General features: G+C 39.9%; 1 protein-coding gene across 1 annotated transcript in view; it reads right to left on the bottom strand.

Annotated features, from left to right (window-relative positions):
• The window catches only part of MAST4 (microtubule associated serine/threonine kinase family member 4), a 303,729-nt gene that overhangs the window by 65,986 nt on the left and 216,544 nt on the right, over positions 1-21,199 (bottom strand). Inside the window, exons 6-7 of the mRNA XM_074166090.1 lie at positions 9,501-9,589; positions 7,392-7,394 (exon numbers count right to left, since the gene is read on the bottom strand). Coding sequence (XP_074022191.1) covers positions 7,392-7,394; positions 9,501-9,589 — 92 coding nt within the window. The remainder of the gene's footprint in view (positions 1-7,391; positions 7,395-9,500; positions 9,590-21,199) is intronic.

The raw sequence follows: 21,199 nt of genomic DNA, 5'->3' as shown, positions 1-21,199 counted from the left end.
TACACGTCTGACTTTCATACCATAACAAATAGTGCCAGTCAGCAGAACACACAGCTGGGCGGCAGAATCAGCTTGAATACTTCTGCAGGTGCTTTCCACTGAGATCCGCTCAGAGGTGAGGAGCTCAAGCTATTTCAAAATCTGGATTAATTATGCTTCACACCAGCAAACAACTTTCCTCAAGAAAAGCAAAGAAGGTTTGCACACTCCTTAATTTGCCAGGATACTTTGCATGTTCTGACCGCTACTTAAAATACTGGCAGTTTATGTTTTACTGGTTTTTAATTTAAAAGTCAGTTTTATCTACACGTAACTTATCACTTACACTTTCCTCTTCTGACTCTAAGCCAGTAGAAGATGCTCTGAAATTGCTACAACAGTTCTACTTTACTGAAAAGCAAGACAATAAAAAGTTTTATTTTAGCAAAACCATTTCTATTATTCCACATGTGACAACAGTCAGAACAACTGAAATACTGTATTATTTTCCTTCCTTCAAATATCAGTTTTCTGTTAAAAAACGATATTCAGAACCCTACTTTCATCTTCAGCTTTCCACATTGACATATTTCACCAGGAAAACATATTAAAGGCTTCACTCATTTACAAACTTACTCCTCCTTTCCTCACAATCTAGTCAATGTAGACTGTAGGTAAAGCAGAACAGTATATAAGCTGCATATGAGAGAAATTCTTCTTTGATTCAAATACAATGTAATAAGTCAGTGCTCATTATCACCCACCTCGCACAAAACCCACAGGATTACAGTTAAAACAACTGAATTTGATGCACACGCACAATTGCCTCCAGCATGATTCAAAGCCTAACACAACTAAAACATACAGTGGAAACAGCTTTGTTCATAACTATACGTCAATGTAGCTAGCTACAGTATGTCTATCAAACAAAGTTAACTGATACAAGCAGTAAGGTCAAATGTGGCGAGAACAGAATATCAGCAGCCAGCTCTCTAACAGTGTCTGTCTAGAAAGGTGGAGACGGACCTAAAAAATCCTAAAAAAAGGATTACAAGTGGAGGTTAAGACCTCCTTGACCTATAATTTCACCTTAGGCAACTGCCATTCATACATTTGTTGAATTCAACAGGAAAGGTCCCGTTTGTCCCTGTCACGCTTAGTGGACAATTCTTCAGGAGCTCCCACATTCTGGTATGTATGGCCAGCATGTATTCCCCTTCCCACACCATGAAGAAAACACCTCTGACTGATTCAGATAACAATACAGGCTTTTCAGTCTTCCTGTTGGTAAGGCAAGCAAGGAACAGTCTTTCAGTCTTACACAAAAAGCTCTCACATTCTAGACTACCAGTCTTTCTCCACACGTGATCCCACCTGACCATGCATGACCATAACAGCACACAGTATTCCAGATGAAATCTAACCAGGACATTGTACAGCAGCATGAAATCTTCCCAAATTCAATTGAAAATTACTTCCATTACACATCTTCAGAGATTTGATTTTCAAAGCTACACTAGGCTGGTCCTTGCAAACATCATCTGATCCAGAAAAAGATCCTTCTCTAACTTCCTTACAACAGATGAGTCCACCGCTTAGAGTAGACATTTCGGTTACTGCTCCTCCAGCACAAAATGCTGCACGTCCTCAAGATCACTCAGTCACTTCAACACAGTTTCCCAGTGCTGTTTCATACCAGATGTCTTCCAAATTTGCATCAGCTACTGTAATTTTATGCCAATGTCACTAATAAGAAGATTAAAAAGGTCTGGCCACAAAATCAAAACCTCCTACTTCAGAATATTTCCCATTTTAGCACAACCCCCGTCTTTTCCCCTTTAAGCATTTCCTACTTATCTTGCAATTCTTGTCCTATTTTGTTGTCTTAGCGGCACAATGTGAAACATGTTACTAAAATACAGACAAGTAAGATTTACAGCATTGTTCCTAACAGCTAAATCTTGCTCCTACAGTAGATACAGTGGAAAAGCGCCACATGTGACTATTGATCATTAGGGGTTAGTATCACCCACAGGAACAAGCTCCTGTGACTACTGAGGTGGGGACACCTGAATGCCCTGACTTGCTGAGATTATAATCATGCGCTTTGCAGGCTGGGTGGTGCAGATGACCTGCCCACACAGCAGCAGGCAGTCAGCTGGAAAAGCCCATTAATGACCTGGGCACCAGATGTTGTCCGAGTTGATGCTGCAACCCTTCGCTTCCCGTAATTCTGAAGGTACCCAAAGCTCACGCAAAAATTAAAAGAATCTTCCATCAGGTTTAACAGTTTCCAGCCCAAACACTAAAGGCAAAGGATGTCCAAGCAACTAATCTAAGAAAGTTACTAATAATGATAAAGGTTTGAACCCAAAGAAATGACCTGGTACAGATTTGCTTTCTATTTTTCTAAGAAACAGAAAGACTTCACATAGTGAAAGCTGATATTATTCTTGAAATCTTTTATGATCTTTACACGTATTCATAGTGGGAGACAGCTGCAAACTAAAATCTCTGACTTTCCACCAACAGAAATTATTTCTGCAGGTAGCTACAAGTCCTGCAGAGACGAAAAGGGCATTACATGTACTGTATTAGTAACTAATGTAGATAACAGATATATATCTGCTGCATACATTGCCTTTTTCCTATGCCCTTTTTAACCCGTAGTTTCAGCCCTTATGCCTCTCTGTGTGTTTCCAAGCTTTGGACTACTAAATCTTTACTATAGCCCACAAGCCTTCATGGTCTCTGTTGCTTGCAAACGAATTTGCCCCTTCTTTGGCAGGCACTACTCGTGCACTATTTGCACCCTGCACAATATACTTACTTCTTCAGTGTGGTGCTGTCTCACTTGTTTCTCCCTCCCATCCTACCACATGAATCTGAGAATGACTGAGATGGTAAGGCTTACAATTAAAAAACTTTATCTAAATATTCAGCGCTTGTCCGATTCAGCTTGCATTATAAAGATTAACAACAGACTCCTGTGTAGGAACAATCCCTTTACATTTCCAGAGCAAACAGTGAAAATTGAGGAGGAGGGAAAAATTTTGCATGAGACCTCTGTATGACTTTCTCATATGGGGCAATTATCATCATGCTAAACTTGGGCCACTAGTCCTCCTCAAAGACTATCCATCTAAACTAGAGATCAGCTAGTGCCTTCAGTTAAGACTGTATCTGGGAGAAAAACAGTATTACAAAGAAGAACGTGGGTCTAAAATGCACCTTGAAGAATTATGATTATGTTCAAGAGGCTTTTCTTCTAAAACCGAGCAATACTGAATCATAGAATCCCCTAGGTTGAAAAGGACTTCTCAGATTATCTAGTCCAACTGTCCAACTTAACACTGACAAAACCCATCACTAAACCTATCTCTAAGTACTATGTCTACCTGTCTTTTAAATACCCCCGGGGATGGTGCCTCAACCACTTCCCTGGGCAGCCCATTCCAATGCTTAATGACCCTTTCAATGTAAATTTTTTTCCTAATATCCAATCTGAACCTCCCCGGTGCAACCTGAGGCCATTTACATCTTGTCATATGGCCTGTTACTTGGGAGAAGGACCGACCCCCACCTCTCTACACCCTCCTTTCAGATAGTTGTAGAAAGTGATAAGGTCTCCCCTCAGCCTCCTTTTCTCCAGACTAAACAATCCCAGCTCCCTCAGCTGCTCCTCATAAGACTTGGTCTCCAGACCCCTCACCAGCTTCGCTGCCCTTCTCTAGACACGCTCCAGCACCTCAATGTCTTTCTTGTAGTGAGGGGCCCAAAACTGGACACAGTACTTGAGATGGGGCCTCACCAGTGCCAAGTACAGGGGGACAATCACTTCCCTAGTCCTGCTTACCACACTGTTCCTGACACAGGCCAGGATGCTCTTAGCATTCTTGGCCACCTGGGCACACTGCTGGCTCATGTGCAGCTGGCTGTCCACCAACACCCCCAGGTCCTTTTCTGCCAGGCAGCTCTCCAGCCACTCTTCTCCAAGCCTGTAGCACTGCATGGGGTTGTTGTGACACAAGTGCAGGACCTGGCACTTGGCCTTGTTGAATTCCGTCCCATTGGCCTCTGCCCATCAATCCAGCCTGTCCAGATCCCTCTGTAGAGCCTTCCTACCCTCAACACTCCTGCCCAACTTGGTGTCATCTGCAAACTTACTCAGGGCGCGCTCAATCCCCTTGTCCAGATCATTGATAGAGATATTAAAGAGAACTGGCCCCAGTACTGAGCCCTGGGGAACGCCACTCATGACCGGTCGCCAACTGCTGCTCACATCCAATCTGTTTTGGCTAACTTGATCAATCCAGATTGTTATGACTACCTAGAAGCAACGTGAACTCTTCAGGAGGTCTGAAGTAATGGCACGTTGTTTCTGCAGGTGCAGCCAGATCTCTAAATGATTGCTCTGCACATATGAGAGATGAAAACATTCTTGAGCAAAGCCACAGATATTGACATGAGTGCTAATGCAGCGCACTCTAAGGGAGCTCCACCTTGAGATTCATAACACGCCTTCACGTACCTTGCTTCAGCTGACACAGAGAATGCACAGCACTCTTTTGCTCTCAGAGATGTGACGTCTTGGGGAAAAACAAAACAGGTAGCTTAAACCAGCAGTCTAAATAAAACTCATTGCAGGTATGAGAGGCAAGAAAAGGTAACTAAGTATTTATTTTGCCTGTCGTCCCAAAAAGCAACGAGCTGACACAGAAGGGAACACGCTTGTTTGTAGATCCAAAGGTGCCCTCACAAGGGATGAAAAGACTGAATTCAGATACCTCTGAGGCACTGACTTCCCAAGCAATGCCAACAATCTTATTAGGGCTACACAAGAAGGGCCCAGGATAGCACTAACAATTATCAAGATGGCAATTAATAGAAATTGATCCTCCTGGGTGGATTTTGAAGAATCTGACAATCTTGATTCCCTTTAGCTTTAATAGCCTATAATAAAGGGATAAGAATCAGCAGTAACAACTAAAATGGTACAAACATGATGTCAAGAACCTAGCCCACTTAAAGAAAGGTACCTAATGGAACTATTTTCAGTAAGGGCAACAGCGGGCTCTCCCCAGAGATGGCTGGAGTACCCTGACAGTAGGGAGTACAGTAGTGGGATAGTGTGCCCTATGAGAAACAGATCTGGCAGAAAAGCATTGATGGTACGATACCAGAAGCCAAAATGGTTTTTAAAAGGCATGAGCAATCAGGGTCATGCCTAATCTACCCATCTTTCTATCTGAATTACTCAAAACCACAGCAGGTTACCTCCTTCATTTTCCTGTTTCATGGAATCAGGAAGGTGCCCAATAAGGAACCTCTGGGCGCTTCCTTTCCAAAACCAAAGCAAAGTGACTTTAGTATATACGTACATTCAGAGTATGTCCAGACCTTGTAAGTGGCCTCAGAAATCTCCTTTCAAGTTTCTCACCTTGAAGCAAATGTGATTCTTCTTAAAACTATGTCAGAAGGTTGTGGCAGGGCAATTTGATGTTGGCCTGACATAGCAAGCCCAAGTTCAGTTAACTTTCCAAGACATGAAGACACAGTAAAATGTAATCTTGTGGCATATGGACAGAAATAATAAAATATTGTCATTTCTCACCTAAAATGTTGTTAAGTGTATATCACTACATCCAAGCATATTAAAATAAGTCTCAAATTTGTGTTTCCAATCACATTTGAAAGAGAACCACAAGACAGACCTCCACTTGAGCTGGGACCCAGCTGGATGACAGATGAACATGTTCTGACTCTCTACACTAAAAACAGCTCATCTTCCTACTGAAGTACTACAAAGGACCTGTATAACATTACCTTTCCTTGCTCCAGAACCAGAAGAAAATTCTGTGTTTTGAACAGGGTCCCTGAGGTCCCCAAGGAACAGGGAAGGTAAGAGAGGGGACTAGAGCATATAGGAAAGAGGAATTCTCAGAGCCCATGTCTTTACCACGGTTTTGACTTTTTTAAAGACCCACAGAAGTGTTTTAGGCTTTTCCTAAAGGGGGAAGCAAGGTAATGAAGGCAGACACAATAAAAACAAGAGAAAAGTAGAAAGAGAGTAGCTCTTAATGCATGTATAAAGATGCTGAGAAGATGAAACAGGTCTGAAGAGGCTAGGAAAGCTGACAGCCTGGGTTTGCTGCAACCTCTCTTTCCTACAGTCAGAACAACTGCTGCACAGAACTGAGTGAGAAAAGAATGACCCATCAAAAGGTGCAATGTGAAGGAGCTAAATGTTTCTAAGGAGAGGTGGCATGCTGCCATTTTCACTTTAAAATAACTGATTTACAACAAAAGGAATTCAGGATAAAGTCTTCTTGAGTACTATATATTTCAACGCTTTTACTATTCCATTAAGTTAATCTTAATCTCAGTTAGCAACTGGCATTATTTTCTTCGACCATTACATTCTAGTATTTATACTACATGTTTACATGACACTGTATACCACGTTTTCACTTTAAATCGTCTGGGTTTCTGAACCGGCTTCCTCAACAGCTCAAGTTCTCAGCTCTTATTATCAGTTAGACTCAGCCCCCTGAAAGGCAGATCCAAGAACCAGTCTTCTCCTTTGACAGCCCAGCAGCAAACAATTGTGCAATGTTGCATGAAGTTAGATTAGCTGTTAGCATCCAAGCAGCCTAATCTGTCGCACCTGCACTCACCTGGGCAGATTACTTGCATGAAACTGAACTCTGACAACATGACAGAAAAACTTCTCTAGAGCAGGATGCTTCCAGTGCCCACCATATTCTGCATAATCTTACTAGGACACATTTGCCAAAAATGCCTGTTATTACCACGCTTCAGCTAAGGGTGAATAATGAAATAACGAATAAACCTGTTTGCAGTGAATGCGAGCACCAGTACTTTGCTGCACGTTTAGTTTGCTCCATCCTCCTCTGGGACTGAAAATTATTTTGTTTCCTTCTCCCTATTCTGCTTCTATTGTTTCCTCCTCCAACAGCAAACAATAATAGAAAGATGTGAAGGTGTTAAAGAGGGTTTCCAGTCCCTCTGAGACTCGGAGCTTGTAGTGCATACTCCTGGTAGAACATCTGGTGCACACTGGAAAACAAACACTCCTGATTTAGAGAACTTTTTTTAGTAGAATCTCACCATTCCCAGCTACTTTCCAGACGTAGTCAAAGACGACCCTAAAATTATCTAGCTGGACAGGAGACATACCAAGTTCTCTCAATGGAGTCAAGGAGGCTTCTCTGACTTGGAGTAATCCCTCCCAGCCAAGGACTGTTTTTATTCTGAGAGGAATAAACCCAGCATGTGGTGTCTCGTCACACTGCCCCTGCTGCACTTTGCAAGAAGCAGGGCTTCCAGTACAGGTCACCACAGAGAGCAGGGAGGTGAGCTGAGAGTGCAGATGCCAGTGCAGTCAAGACCTGCTGGCTTTGACAACACAAGAACACAGCATCACTAAAAATCCACAATGTCTCTTTAAGACCGAGGTTACCAAGGTTTTATCTACATTAAACACTTGACACAATGAACTCTTACTGTGTATGTAGATAAAAATTTATAACTTATGTGGCTTTGCTGTGCTTTTAACCACAACATTTGCATCTTTTTTTATTTACGTGAACTAGGATGACATTCACAGTGATTCAAAGTGCAAATTAAAAATGAAAAAAAGAAATAAAAATTGCCTACCAAGTCAATTCCAGGCAGTATCTAATTGATCACTACATAAAGTAGAAAACCTGTCAAGGGTGACTGTGAGCACACTTTAACTTCAAACTGCCCCTTCAGGGGACTAGTCTAAGCACGCTGGCCAGCTGAGCTAGGAGCCAATGATTGTGCGAATATTTACTCTAATTAACTACGAAGAGAGGCAAGCTAATAATAGAGCCAGCCATACACATGCAAATTTTCACCACATCTATGAGATTTCCTAGTGCTGCTGAAGTGTTTGGCACGCATACCTCAGGAGAATGTACGAGCATTAAGAGAACCTACTGTATTCTGGGTAACTGGAGAAGTTGCCGAATTTCCACAATAGGTTTTTGAATAAACTCAACAGCATGTACTGTGTAAGGAAAAGAAAAGCTTACGCTTAACCTGTCTTTATCCTTATAGTATCAGTTTTCCACCTTCACAGATACTTGCCAACATCTGTGACATCAGCAATATTATTTCCCTTTTACAGTTTAAGAAATTGATTCAAAAAGATGTAGCAACTTGCTGAAGGCACAAGCCCATTGCTGGAGCAGAACTCTTCAGCATTTATCAAATACACAACCTATCTTCAGGTCCCAGGCAATGTGTGCTGGTTACTCCGTATTTCTGAAGACTATTAGGCATTGTTGGTCTAAGCCATCAGTTTCCAATCAGATGGTATAGTCACTCACAGCAGCAGACATGCTAGTTCTCATATCAAGCATTGCTATTGCTCTCATTAAGTCAGCACAGCGCAACTGAACTCTCTTTAAATGGTGACCACGGATCCCCTGTTCCAAATGGCAACTTCTGCATTTGGGGGGCCCAGAGAGAGATCCCAAACGTTCCAACATTTCACTTTTCAGTTCTAAAATAGTCTGCACCATATTTTTCTTTGTTTGTTTCTTTGTTTTAAATGCTCTGTTGCCTTGAACTCTTCACAAATCTTCCATGTTGCCTGCATTCCTGGTTGTGATAGCCAGGAGTGAAATCCAACACCATATTTTCTCTAATAACGTTGCTTCCACAAGAAAACTGGAGATGCCTTATTAAACTCACCATCCTCCTCAAAAATTCAACTGAAATTCTGCACCTTCTCTTTCAGTACCCATCTGAGAGCAGTTCTCCCAGATGTTCAGTGTCAATGCCTACACAAGAATTGGTGTAGGGCTTTCATTTTGGTGTGTAGTTACAGACAATGTCCAAAAACCGTAGAAAGACAATAAACCTTTGAAGAAATGTGTTTTAATATGGTAAAAATGTTGCTTTTTAAAATGAAGACAATCTTTATCAATCAAATATTTACTATGGACTTCCATTCAATCTTTAAGTGCTTCAGGTGCTTTAGAAGCAAACCAAAATGATCGCCAATTTATCGCTGTGTGAAGCGAAGCACAAAAACTTCCAGCAACAAGCCTAACACCACAAATCCTAGGGGGCAAAAGCACCCGGAAGAGAATGTAATACTCCACTCAACAACTCCAGTACCTTTACTATATGCACAAGCTCTTTTGTATCTTTTTCACACTGAACCAGGCCCAGAAAGGGAATGGGTATGTGGGGAAAAAAAACATCAGAATGTTGGGATGCAAGGTGGTGAAATAAAAAATAGCTATGTGATCCATGTTAGGTATTTCTGGGCTGCTTCTCACCATAACACAGTATTTATGGATCTAAACACAGAAGAAATTCAGATGGAATGAAATGCAACCTTTTGCTATTACAAATGGTGGAAAGAAAAGCAGTGGGATAGAGAAATTTCTGTTTTCCGTTCCTCATATAGACATTTTAAGAATTTAATAATACTAGCAGTAGTAGCATAAACATAAAATCACCTGCATGAGCTGAGAGCGGTGAATGAGGCCGAGGCAGAGCTGGAGACTGGCCATTGCCCATCAAACTCTTCCTGTTGCTCGTTCTACAACTGTGGGCAAAAAGGGAGGAAAGAAGACATTAGCATCAGAAATACAGCATGTACCGCATAGGGACATTTTGAGATTCTGCTACTTTGTTCCTTCACTTCCCAGTCTACTATTAAAATAAGAGCTATTGTTGTTTTTATGGGCATGTCCAGGAAGTCTACAATCATACTGGATAATAGCAAAGACAGCAGTTTCCAAAGAAAATGCACCATGGATACTTTTCAGGCTTGCACGTTTGCTGTTCTGTGCAAAGACCAATATTCCCCTGTAGAGTCATTTACAAAATGTTCTTCCCTGACTGCAGCTTGTTTCTCTGCCATACACTTTTTATAATACATAAAAATATACAAACATAACATGGAAAACAGTCTCAAGCTTAGAGTCACTGTTCAATGATTAAATCTTTTTCTGTTGCATGAACTGTAGCTCCAAGTCACATGCCATGAAGAGCAATGATCTATCAATCTGAGTGATACAATAATTATAAATCTAATTATTGAGATAAATTTCACATCTGTGCCTTTTGTCAATGGAACAGATGATGCCTAAGAAGATGAATGCATTTTTTTTCACTCATACATTTTTCATCTGCAAAGCCACTAATTTCCCAAATCTCAAGATCATTAGGTGAGATAAATAGTAAATTAACATATCCATTAAACCAGAGAAAGGAGATATCTTTCTTAAATACATCATACAGTTTTTAATTATTTGTTAGCAGAAATGTTTTTCTTTTTTTCTCTATTATAACAAATATTCTCATAAACATAAATCCCCAATACTGCAAACATTCATGCACAAAGAAAATAGTACCTTGAAGTTAAAGAGACCAAAACTGTGTATAAACTTAAGTGCATATACTAATGTTTACAGCACTGCAATGCAATGCGATTTTTTTTTCTGTAAAGCTTTAAAAAAGCCTCAAAACGACTGAAAGGGAAAACATTAATACATAAAACCATTCCATTAACACAGTAGATTCCAACAGAAGCAGATTCAGATCATATTTGTAGATGTCTCTAGAAATGAATTTTGTAACATTATGATCTCCATGTAACACAGAAAGCAGGACTGATTAGTCTTGATACAGTGTAAGTTGAATAAAATGCAAGAGAAAGGATGGTCTTTAATAGCATAATCAGCTAAGCAAAACAGATTCAGAAGTAACCCAAAAATAATATTGAAAACCAGGAAAAGAAAAAAAAAAACCCAACACACAAAACCAGAGGAAATGTTGATTATAAAAGCAGTATAGAAGAGACCTGCAATATGGAAAAAAAGTGAAACACTAAGACCAATCTCCCCTTGAAGAAAGTTTTGTGAAGCAATGAGTGCCATTCCCAACTGTTTAATAGGTTAATGCAAAGTTCATTTGCATGAATTGCACAATGACTCACTGTATCACTTTATTATAAGCAATTAAACAATGAGTTAACTCATGAGTATATACTTATTACTGCACATCAAGGCAAGAAAAGAAAGCATGAAATGATTGCAAGATTTGCATTTAGAGCACTGGAAAAGTAAAAAACCTATATAAGACACGCACTGCAATTTCTAGGCTGAACAAACAGAGAGAACTTATACATGTTTTTTTAGGAATCTGTCTACAATAACCTTAGCTTTCTATAAGTATTTTTTACTCAGCACTTAATGTACTTTTTAAATGATGGAACTTAAGAAAATATTCTGTATTTCATTAGACAACAACTTCGAAGTCATATTGGTTCCCCCATCTCTAAATTTTGTTCAGTTAAAGAGTCATATTCAATTTTTCTCTTACCTAAGAATGGGCCAAATTCTTCCTTTTGGCTTCATGCAATGTCACTGTATTTTTGGTAGCTTTTCTTCTGTTATACTATGAAAACCCTCACTTTATCTGCTACACTTGTTTTTAAAAGCTTGAATAACTTTCCTTTGCAATTCTACAATCTAAAACTGAATCCAGGGCAAACTTCTGGTGTTCATTAGACATTCATTAAAGGACACACAGACAGCATCGATCCACGCTGATGTGATGGTATCACTATGACATCTGTGGTGCAGGCTGAGGTTAAGAGACCCCGTTACGTGACTTCAAAGCAGCTTTTTGCGTGGCTGATGTTTGAGACCTAAAGGCTCACCACATGTTCTCAGCAAAACAAACATTACTGTCAACAAATTCTAGGCACCCTTGATTTTGCTACAAAGATGATTCCAGACAGAATCACAGAATGGTTTAGGTTGGAAGGGACATAAAAGACCTTAAAGATCATCTTGTTCCAACACCCCCGCCATGGTTTACAGTTTTATCAGAAATTGAGAGTAGAATTGAGAGTTTTATCACTTTTGCCAGAACTTCCTATGTAAGTAGCTGCCTTGTATTCACTTTTACATTAAAATTCAAACTTTACATTCTTCAGGTGAAGTTAGTGCAACACCTTTCACAAATCGCTATCAAAGAAATCTAATTAAAGTTATCTTGATCCTTTTGGGGAGCTATTTTTAAGAATTATTTCTCGGGAGTATGATGGCATTACCTTCAGTATCAAGATCTTATGTAATGAGAAAAATTTGCCTCCAACTGCCATTAAAAAAAAAAAAATTGCTATTTGCTCAGATATGCTGCAGCTGTATGGAGAATTTATCTTTTATCACATAAATGAAATGTTCTATTGAGAAGCAGAAAATAAAAGAATGAAGTCTCCTCTATTTGTCTTACCAGTAAGACAGTAAGAGGCAAACAACTGCATGAAAGGACAACTCCATCCTAGAGCTCTTGCTGTAGCTTGTTTTTTTCAGTTCTGTTTCACAAAGATTTTGAAATTCTGTTACCCATCTTGTATAATCTGTGAAACACAACTCTTTCCCCAGAATAATGCTATTATAGAAGAGACTCTTTGTGGGTGGGGAAAAAAACAATCTTCAGGGAACCCTGAAAGATGATCTAAGCTGCTAGAACACAAATGGGAAGCAGGGTCACACTAAGGAAGTATCAGAGCATTACTTACTGAATTGTATTAAGCCTTGAAACAGCAATCTTCCATATACAAAAGAATCTTAGAAGTTAAAGCCATTCTGCAGACAAAATCTTTTTTCCTATATCTCTGTACACATCAAGTAACTTTCCCCTTCTATTGTCTTCATAAAACTATTCTTCTCCCATTCAAATCTGACAAGATAAACCAACTGATAAGACATAGCCCTGAAAGAAAGCCTCTTTGTCTGCAGGAAAGTTATAGCAGGGCAGGAACAGTCTACAGGGATTGTAACTACGGGAAATATAAACCTTGGTAAACCACAGAGTGCTACACTCTCAAAATGCAATTCTCTAAGCCTTGGATTTCATGTTGTGATCAGGTTGCATGGCACAGAGAGGAGACTAGCAGTCCGTCCAGCAACATGACACAGGGTTTAAAGCACTGAAAAACAGAAGAAAAAAAAAAATAAATCTTTTTCCAAGGAGAAGAGGAGTAGAGGAGAACAAAAGGGAAAAAAAAAAGTCATTTTAAACAATAATTAAACTTTGGGGTGCACAAAACTTGAACAAAATAGAAAGTTTATGGTTTTTTCCCTTTGTCATCTCCTCTGCCCCAGGAAGATCCTTCCTGGACTTTACTCTGTTGCCCACAACTTAAAGTGGCAGTCCTGGATGACTAACTATCTGGTACTTGGTATTGCACCATAGCAACAGTGCCCTGGACTACTGGTACTGTTCCTGATCTTGGAATCCAATTTATAATTTCCTATTTGGTTTACAAATTCCCCACAGAGAGGTTTTGCCTTACCTCCTGCTCTCTGGCACGGACACTCCTGCTCACTCACACCTCTCCTCCCTATCCTGACTTCTCACGACGTCTCACTACTGGGGAATTCCTTCTTCATCCCAAGTCCAGTATCAGGCCCAATGCACTAACCTCCAAGTCACTTCTCCAGCTGATACAGATGATCAATGCTTCCCATGAGAAGTACTCATGATAAAACAGATAGAAGACACTACATAAAAAGTGCTCAACTTTGTTACTCACAAAACAAGGGTGAACTACAGCAGCTGAAAGATGCAATCCAGTTGCATAAAACTTGATTATCTTACTCCTTAAATAGCCACAGTTCTTTCCGTATCAGGCAAAAGCTGTTTGGGGCAGAGATGATGGTAACTGCTAGATTGAAACTAGCAAAGCAGAAGACAAAAGTACCAGTACGGCCATTTAAAAAGAGCTACACTCCACAAGCTTTTTGAAACACTAAATAAAATAAAAAGTTGAAGCAGAAATCAAGTTCTTCTAGGATAGACAATAGAGAGCTGAAATATTAAAGGCAGGTTTCCTGACACAGTAAAACCATAGAATTGTCTAGGTTGGAAGGGACCTTTACGATCATCGAGTACAATCATTAACCTAACACTGCCAAAACCACCACTAAACCATGTCCCTCAGCACCACGTCCACCTGTCTTTTAAATAGCTCCAGGGATGGTGATTTAACCACTTCCCTGGGCAGCCTGTTCCAATGTTTGATGACCCCTTCTGTGAAGAATTTTTTCCTACTATCCATCCTAATGAGTAATCAAGAAATGCAAAAACTGCAAGAGGTATGCACTGAAATGGAATCTTCTTCTCAGAATGAGGGCTAATATGTGAGCAAATTACTGGAAGCAAAGGTTAATTGCTTTTTTCCAAAAAAGTAGGGGAAGAAGGCTATATTGACAAAGATTACCACTTGCCATGTTTTTCATGGGGAATTTAGCATCTGCTTTAATCATTTATAATGATTTCATTTCAACATCCTCACTTATTAATATTTACACTTGTAATGAAGATGGATTTGGCTGTAAGCTATTATGACAGTTCACCACCTTTCGCAGGCTATGCTGAGCACAGCACTACTCCACAACATAACTTCTTAATTTTGGTATCAGTGTAATACAGTGGTTTAGCTGAAGGTAAGGATTAAAAGGGGACAACTATTTTAAGAGAAGCTGCAAACAAAATGTTTTATTTGCTAATATAAGTGCAGAGAAGCGAAGCTATTGCCATACCCAGAATGCAAAGCCAGACCATGTAGAGACAAGAGAGACTAATAATGCAAGATCAGCACTCCCATAAAGGCTCTAGGAATAGAAAAGTTGGTTATAATTTCTCTGGTGTTAAAATTGCATAGCTGAAAACTACCTCAGAAGGAACATGCTGTCCTTAGCAAGACTTTGAGATGTGGCCACTTTGTTTATACAGGAAAGTTAAATTTAAGTTATATTTCAGTTATATTTAACTTGTTATGAAGCTAGCTAACCTATGACTTCATAGTTATTTACTATCTTCATGAACAGCAACACTGAAGAGTCAACAGTGCACACCGCACTGACTTAAAAAAATTAAAACATTTAAAGTCAGGAATTTAGCTTGTTTAGGTTTGAGGTTTTTTGGTTTTATTTTGTTTTTAAAGAAAAATAATCCTTTCGCTTTAAAAAGCATGGCGATGAGTATTTCCAAGCTCTCCACAATCCAGGGAAGTTCTGTGGGACATTAACTCGAATGCAAAAAACAGCTGCTATGAAGAGATGACACACACAGATACTGCAGCAGCTTCCTTGACAAAAGGAACCTTTAAGACTGTATTTGATGAAGCATCTCCTGATCTAGGAAGTCACACATAGCCTACAGTTAATGGCAGTTTCACATTTAGATCACTTATAGAAGAAAATTAACCAAGAGTGTTCCTCTCCGAATACTGTGGAATTACGGTTACATGAGCAAAATCCACAGGCTCCATTCAGAGCTGCTTGTTGCTGCCCTGTTTTACCTTATAGCTAAGGGAGACTGAAGAGTAAGAAAGCAAAAGTATGCAATTTTGAGAGTTATTTGCTAGACTGAAATAGGTAAATTCTCAAGGTGCTACAATCATTGAAAGAAACTGGCAAACCATCTGAATGCTATTAAGATATACTATCAGTAACACACAGTTTTAAGTCTTCCACTCATATCCATTTAGTATCCCCTAGCATTATTTTTCTGATGTGTTTCTACTAGACTTTATGTCTGACTATATAATTTCCAAATGTGGTGCATACATATAGATATGTACGTAAGCATATACATACAAATGTTCATATTATATGTATAAAATATATACATATATTTATATAAAGACATATATATAATAGCCTGTATTTGAAATATAACACATACTGCCAGACATTCTACTTATTATACATCCTAATCTTTGTGAGGAATTATTCAGTTTTTAATGACCTGGGAAAAAAAGGGGTCTCGGGATTTAAATTTAAACTCTTGAGATGTAGAGATTCAGGTTTTACTCTTTTGTATTTAAGGTTTAGTCAATTTAAATTAGGCCAGTTTTAGTCCGAAGAAATGAGAGTGCTGTCAAAACATAACGAACACGACACACCAAGATGAAGTACGCAGCTGCTGGCAGCCCTAGTTTGGCAGAGTTTGTCCTAAATCTTTGCAAAACTAAAGTGAGCATTTCGGTATTTGCTATTAGGCAGGTATGCACAGACAGTAAGCTAAAGGCCCTCTCTAGGTACACACATGTGTCCGGCACCTTCTTCCCCGCCATTACTACCACCTACCAGCATGTCACCAACTTCACCTTTCCTAAACCAGATAAAAAAGGAGGCCTCAGTCATCGACTTCATCTTTCTGACAAAATCTACAGGGAAAATAAAACTTAAAATGCAACCAACTGGATGCATGATCATCCTCTGCATGGACTGTCTGAAAGGTTCAAACACATGCAAGATAGCACCATTGCAAAAATTCCTGCCAAGAAAAAAAATCACAGAATTGCGAAGTATCTGGCAAATCTCTGCTGTTCAGACCTGAGGAAGACTGTTGTGTAGACATACTTCTCATGCTGCAGAAGGCCTCTCAATAGACATCCCTCCAGTGTACTACAAAAAAAGTACGCAGGTCCTTCATTAAGGCTTCTCAACCGTACTTGCGAGTTAGATAAATGTTCAGTGTATGCAACTCCAGTGATTGCTATCACTTTTACTCTAAGCTATTTTTATTGATAATTTTTCTTCTTCTCACACAGGAGTAAACTAGTAGAGTTTCAAGAAATCTGAACTTCTAAAGAACTAAGTACATATATTTCTATCTGTTCTGTTCACTCCTAAAAACAACTGATTCAGGTTTAACTTGTTACAGAGATAATTATTTTATTATGTAACCTAAAAAAGAGTATTGAGCTAACTACTAACTCCATAGTTGTACAATATTCATAAAACAGCTATATACAAGGTAAAGTCTGTAATGCACACAAAGTGGGCAGGCAGCAGAGAGCAGACAAAAAGAACGCTCGGGATCATAAAACATCCCACTGCGTAATTCTGCTTCATTATCCACAAAGCGCAGCTTTTTGCATCTTTATATCATACAACCTATTGAGAACATGCTGTTGGGTTCATTTTAATCCCACTGCTTCTTGAATTTCTTTTTATTTGTGTTCTGGGAATGGACATAAACCTTAAGTTATTAGGTGAACAGCACTTTTGCTATCATACTGAGGTATTTAACTAAATTCTTCAACGCACAAATATTTCTCTTTCAAAACAGAAAGATTTGTAGGAAGCTAGCATCAAAAGTAGAGGAAAAATACACAGGACTGGCCTAAGTCATCACTAGTATGATTATCTTTATTCTATACAATTCAAAAGATACAAAAAAAAAAAGGCAGAAACACCTTACCGGAAAATAATAATCAGGAGCCACAGATTTATAATATTTAACAAGTGCTATTCAAAAAAAAAAAAAAAAAAAGCACCATACATCACACCTGTAAGATAAAAGCATCAATAGTTTGGAGATGTTAACCAAATGAAGTGCCTTGACTTGCATAGTAGATAACCCTGCAGAAACCATTTGCATTAGACAGGAAATACCCTATTTACTGGAGCGCATGCCTTATCAAGGCTGCAGCACAGACAGGAGATTAAAAACACAGGTCTCACTGTGCTCTCAGCCATCTCCAGCATTTATGCATTAACCCAGACCACTCCAGTTTTGACTCTAGACTACAAGCTCCAGTTGCATCTCTTGGGGTAAGAGGATGCAGCCAGGCATTTCTTATGTTGTGGTGGTCAGGCTGGGGGCAGCATGTTTTTCACCCTGCCCCCTTGCTGGTTATTAAGAGCTTGAGAGAAACAGGGGGAGTGTGGGGAACGGAGGGAGGTAAATTGGGGCTGCTGGATGCCATTCACTACTGCTGCTCCTTTCAGAGCCTCCACTCCACCCCAGCCTGAAGTGCTGTCTGCCGGGCTGAAGCATAGACACTGTCACAGGCAGTGCCTGTTGTTGGCTCTGGCCCCGCTTTAGGAGCCAGCCTGGTGCCCCATGGTTGCTGCTGCTGCTGCTCACAACACCAAGAAGTCAGACCCAGGCAAGGAGGTAGCTAGCTGGGGGATCTCCTCTTTACCCTTCCACCCCCAGCTGAAATTAAGGTATAGAGCAAGAGCCTTTTCCACATTTACGCTGAATTTTCACCCAGTCCAGCCCTTCAAAAAACCCCGAACAAAACCAATAAACAAACAGGTCCTGTTACAGTCATATTTCCTTTGAACAACATCCATCCAGTCTCCAGAACTAACCACAGCCAATTCCCCAGGCCATTTCAGTACTGCAAGGGAGCCAAGCACACATACCCTGAGCTTTCTGTAACTCCAGTTGAAACTGAGGCCAGCATAGTTCAGAATTAAGATAAAACATGGGAGTGTCTCCGAACTACAGACGGAAGACCTGTTTATCCAGATACCTACCACAGTGAAACCCTGTCCATCTTATCCCCAGTCTTCTCATTCTGATTTCTACTTAGAACTACCAGCTCTTGGCCGTCTTCACTTTTTCATTGCTGATGGTTGCTCCCAACAATCACAGCTCTGAGCACCACTGTTCATAACTCACCATATACCATGGAATTAGTGGGCCAGGATGATAAGCCACACAGACCTCCTCATAGTATTGAAAGCATTTCTCAAATAGCATGGAGAGTAGATTTAGGGGGTGCTTCTCTTGGCCAAGAGCATGCATGGTATCAATACTCGACAAAGTATCAAAGGGTTAAGTCTGCCACGGTCTGAAATTATCACGTGGTTATACGTGCAGCCACTCTAAAAAGTCTGGTGCCTCAGTAGATGTCTAGGAGACACCTCAGACACCACCGATCCATTTCTAGTTCGGGGAGGGAAAGAAGAAATCAGTCTGCTCTGCTTCTTGATACAGATGTTGTGCTCCATTTTCCTTACAACCTCCTCAATTTGTTTGTACTCATCAAAATAATCTATGTTGCCAAGGCTACTTTCACACTAAAAGAATCAGACGCTTATTAAACAAAACTCTACACAGTATCCTTTATCACATGAAACACTGCCTGCCCTGCACTCAAGACTCTCCCCATCAGAAAAGCCACTAAAAGACAAGCTCCAAGAAATACTTCTTTGCACGTTATTTCACAATTTTTTAACAGTTTTGAGCTTTTTCTAGTGCCTGTTTTAACAACCCCCACCCTCCTTTTTTTTTCCTAATAATCATGAAGAAGTACAGCTAAATTAATCATATCTTAAGATTCAACAGTAGGAAACTGGAAGCTGCCTGAAGTAGAGAGATTTTACGTGGTTTCACTTTCAAGCCCAGTAGTTCTCTTCCTGTCTAACCCCTAAAACAATTTATATTTATACCTGACTCCTTTCTCCTATAATTAAATAGTATCAATTCATTTTTACTCAAAAGAGTAGTGAGTCCAAACTGGACTGCTTCTTTCCTCCCTCCTAACTTTGGTAACTGTCAACCTCCCAAAACCATGAGGGAGCACACAACAATTAAATATGTTGTCTTTAAACCTCCAGCAAATACTACCAAAGACTCAAGGGATGAGAACAGGTAATATGCAGGTGAATATGACAATACGCCAAAGCAATGCACCTGACTGAAGTAAAACTACACTCCCAGATCAAACCTACCAGGAACAAGTCTGATTTTTTTTTTTTTTTTATTCCTACTTGGGCAGGATCCTAAAGCTAAAAGATACTTTTTTATATCAGTGTTTATTTTCTTACTGAAAGTAAATACTTACTAACTGCTAAATAACTTACTCTCCCTTGCTAGGAAGGATCTAAGATATTAAGAAAGTTGGTAAAAAATTTCTATGAGCCACCTGTGTCTTCCTTTTCCTATTTAAAAAATACAATTGCACAAATTACAGCTTGTATTGGATCTTAAAATATTTTGATTATTCCTAGCTTATTGTTGATGCATATTCCTGGGAGACTTCCTGCCTTTTTATAGAGTCATGATTCTTCTGAAGCTGCAGACTTCACTTTTTAGTTAATTCACACAAAGATTATAGCTCACCTGTAAATATTCACACCCAAAAAAGCAAGCCATGTGTGGTGTGTGTGCATGCCTGTACGTATATAATTTTAACCTTCTGGCAGAAGGTTGTCTACAACAAGGGAATGCTAGAATAGAAACATTAGAAGAACATTAACACAAGAACAGTCTTTTCAGTGGTTGCCAGTGAGAGGACGAGGGGCAACGGGCACAAGTTGGAACATAGGAGGTTCCACTCAAATATGAGAAGAAACTTCTTCACAGTGAGGGTGACAGAGCCCTGGAACAGGCTGCCCAGGGAGGTTGTGGAGTCCCCTCCTTTGGAGATTTCAAGACCCGCCTGGATGCAGTCCTGAGTAACATGCTCTGACATGCTCTGGGCAATCCTGCTTCAGCAGGGGAGTGGACTAGATGATCTTTATGGTCCCTTCCAACTCTAAAAAGTCAGTGAAATTCAGTGAAATTAAACTGTATTTTTAAAAAATGTTTTATGAGCCTCGTATCATTATTCAGTACTTCAATGCAACCTTTGTCACAGCACTACCCAAGCGGGACTAAACAGAAGAAAAGAAAAATAGAGTTTAATAGGACAAAAAACTTAATGAAGTGACATGCTATTAAAAATCTGTAAATTCACTCAAAGAAAAAATAAAAAAAAACCCAAAAAACTTTCCTTTGTCTTCTCTTATAAATATCCTGACCTCACCTTTTGTCTTATGAACAAGCTTAAGCAAATGACTCAACTATGTTTTGTTTCAAATTGTGCTACTCAGAGCAGGATCTTTGCTTTAGATCTGAAAGATGCATATGTGATTTTTAAGACAAACATTTTGCAAAGGCATGACACTACTCAGCTCTCAAATGCCACTGTTTTGTTTGGAGACACTTAGATGACGACACCTCCACCTTTAGTGGCAGAGATGGCAGCCAGTGTCTTAGAAAGAGCCCTTCATGTCCCTGGCAAAAGGTGCCAAAAGCATACCGGAAACACTATATTTCCAGTGTCTTAGAGGATGCAGATACACTAGCCCACAGTTCCAGCCAAGCTGCCCCAGACGTTGCTGGACTCCTCATGAGGCGGCAGGAAAGCTGTCTGCCAGGAAATTGCCACCGCTGCTCTTCAGCCTGGGGGAACTGCCCGGTTCCACTTCACAACCAGGCCTGGGGTACCCTGAACTGGAAGGACTCGGCCTCCATCACCTGAAAAATCACGCCGTGGAATAAGAAGGTTCACGAATACCAAGCCAGCAAAGCTTGATACCTCTTGCACCAAAACTACCTTTTCTAT

This window comes from Numenius arquata, chromosome Z, assembly GCF_964106895.1.
Source record: "Numenius arquata chromosome Z, bNumArq3.hap1.1, whole genome shotgun sequence".
Lineage (NCBI taxonomy): Eukaryota > Metazoa > Chordata > Aves > Charadriiformes > Scolopacidae > Numenius > Numenius arquata.
The sequence above is the reverse complement of the archived record's forward strand: the minus strand, read 5'-3'. Positions and strand labels throughout refer to the sequence as shown.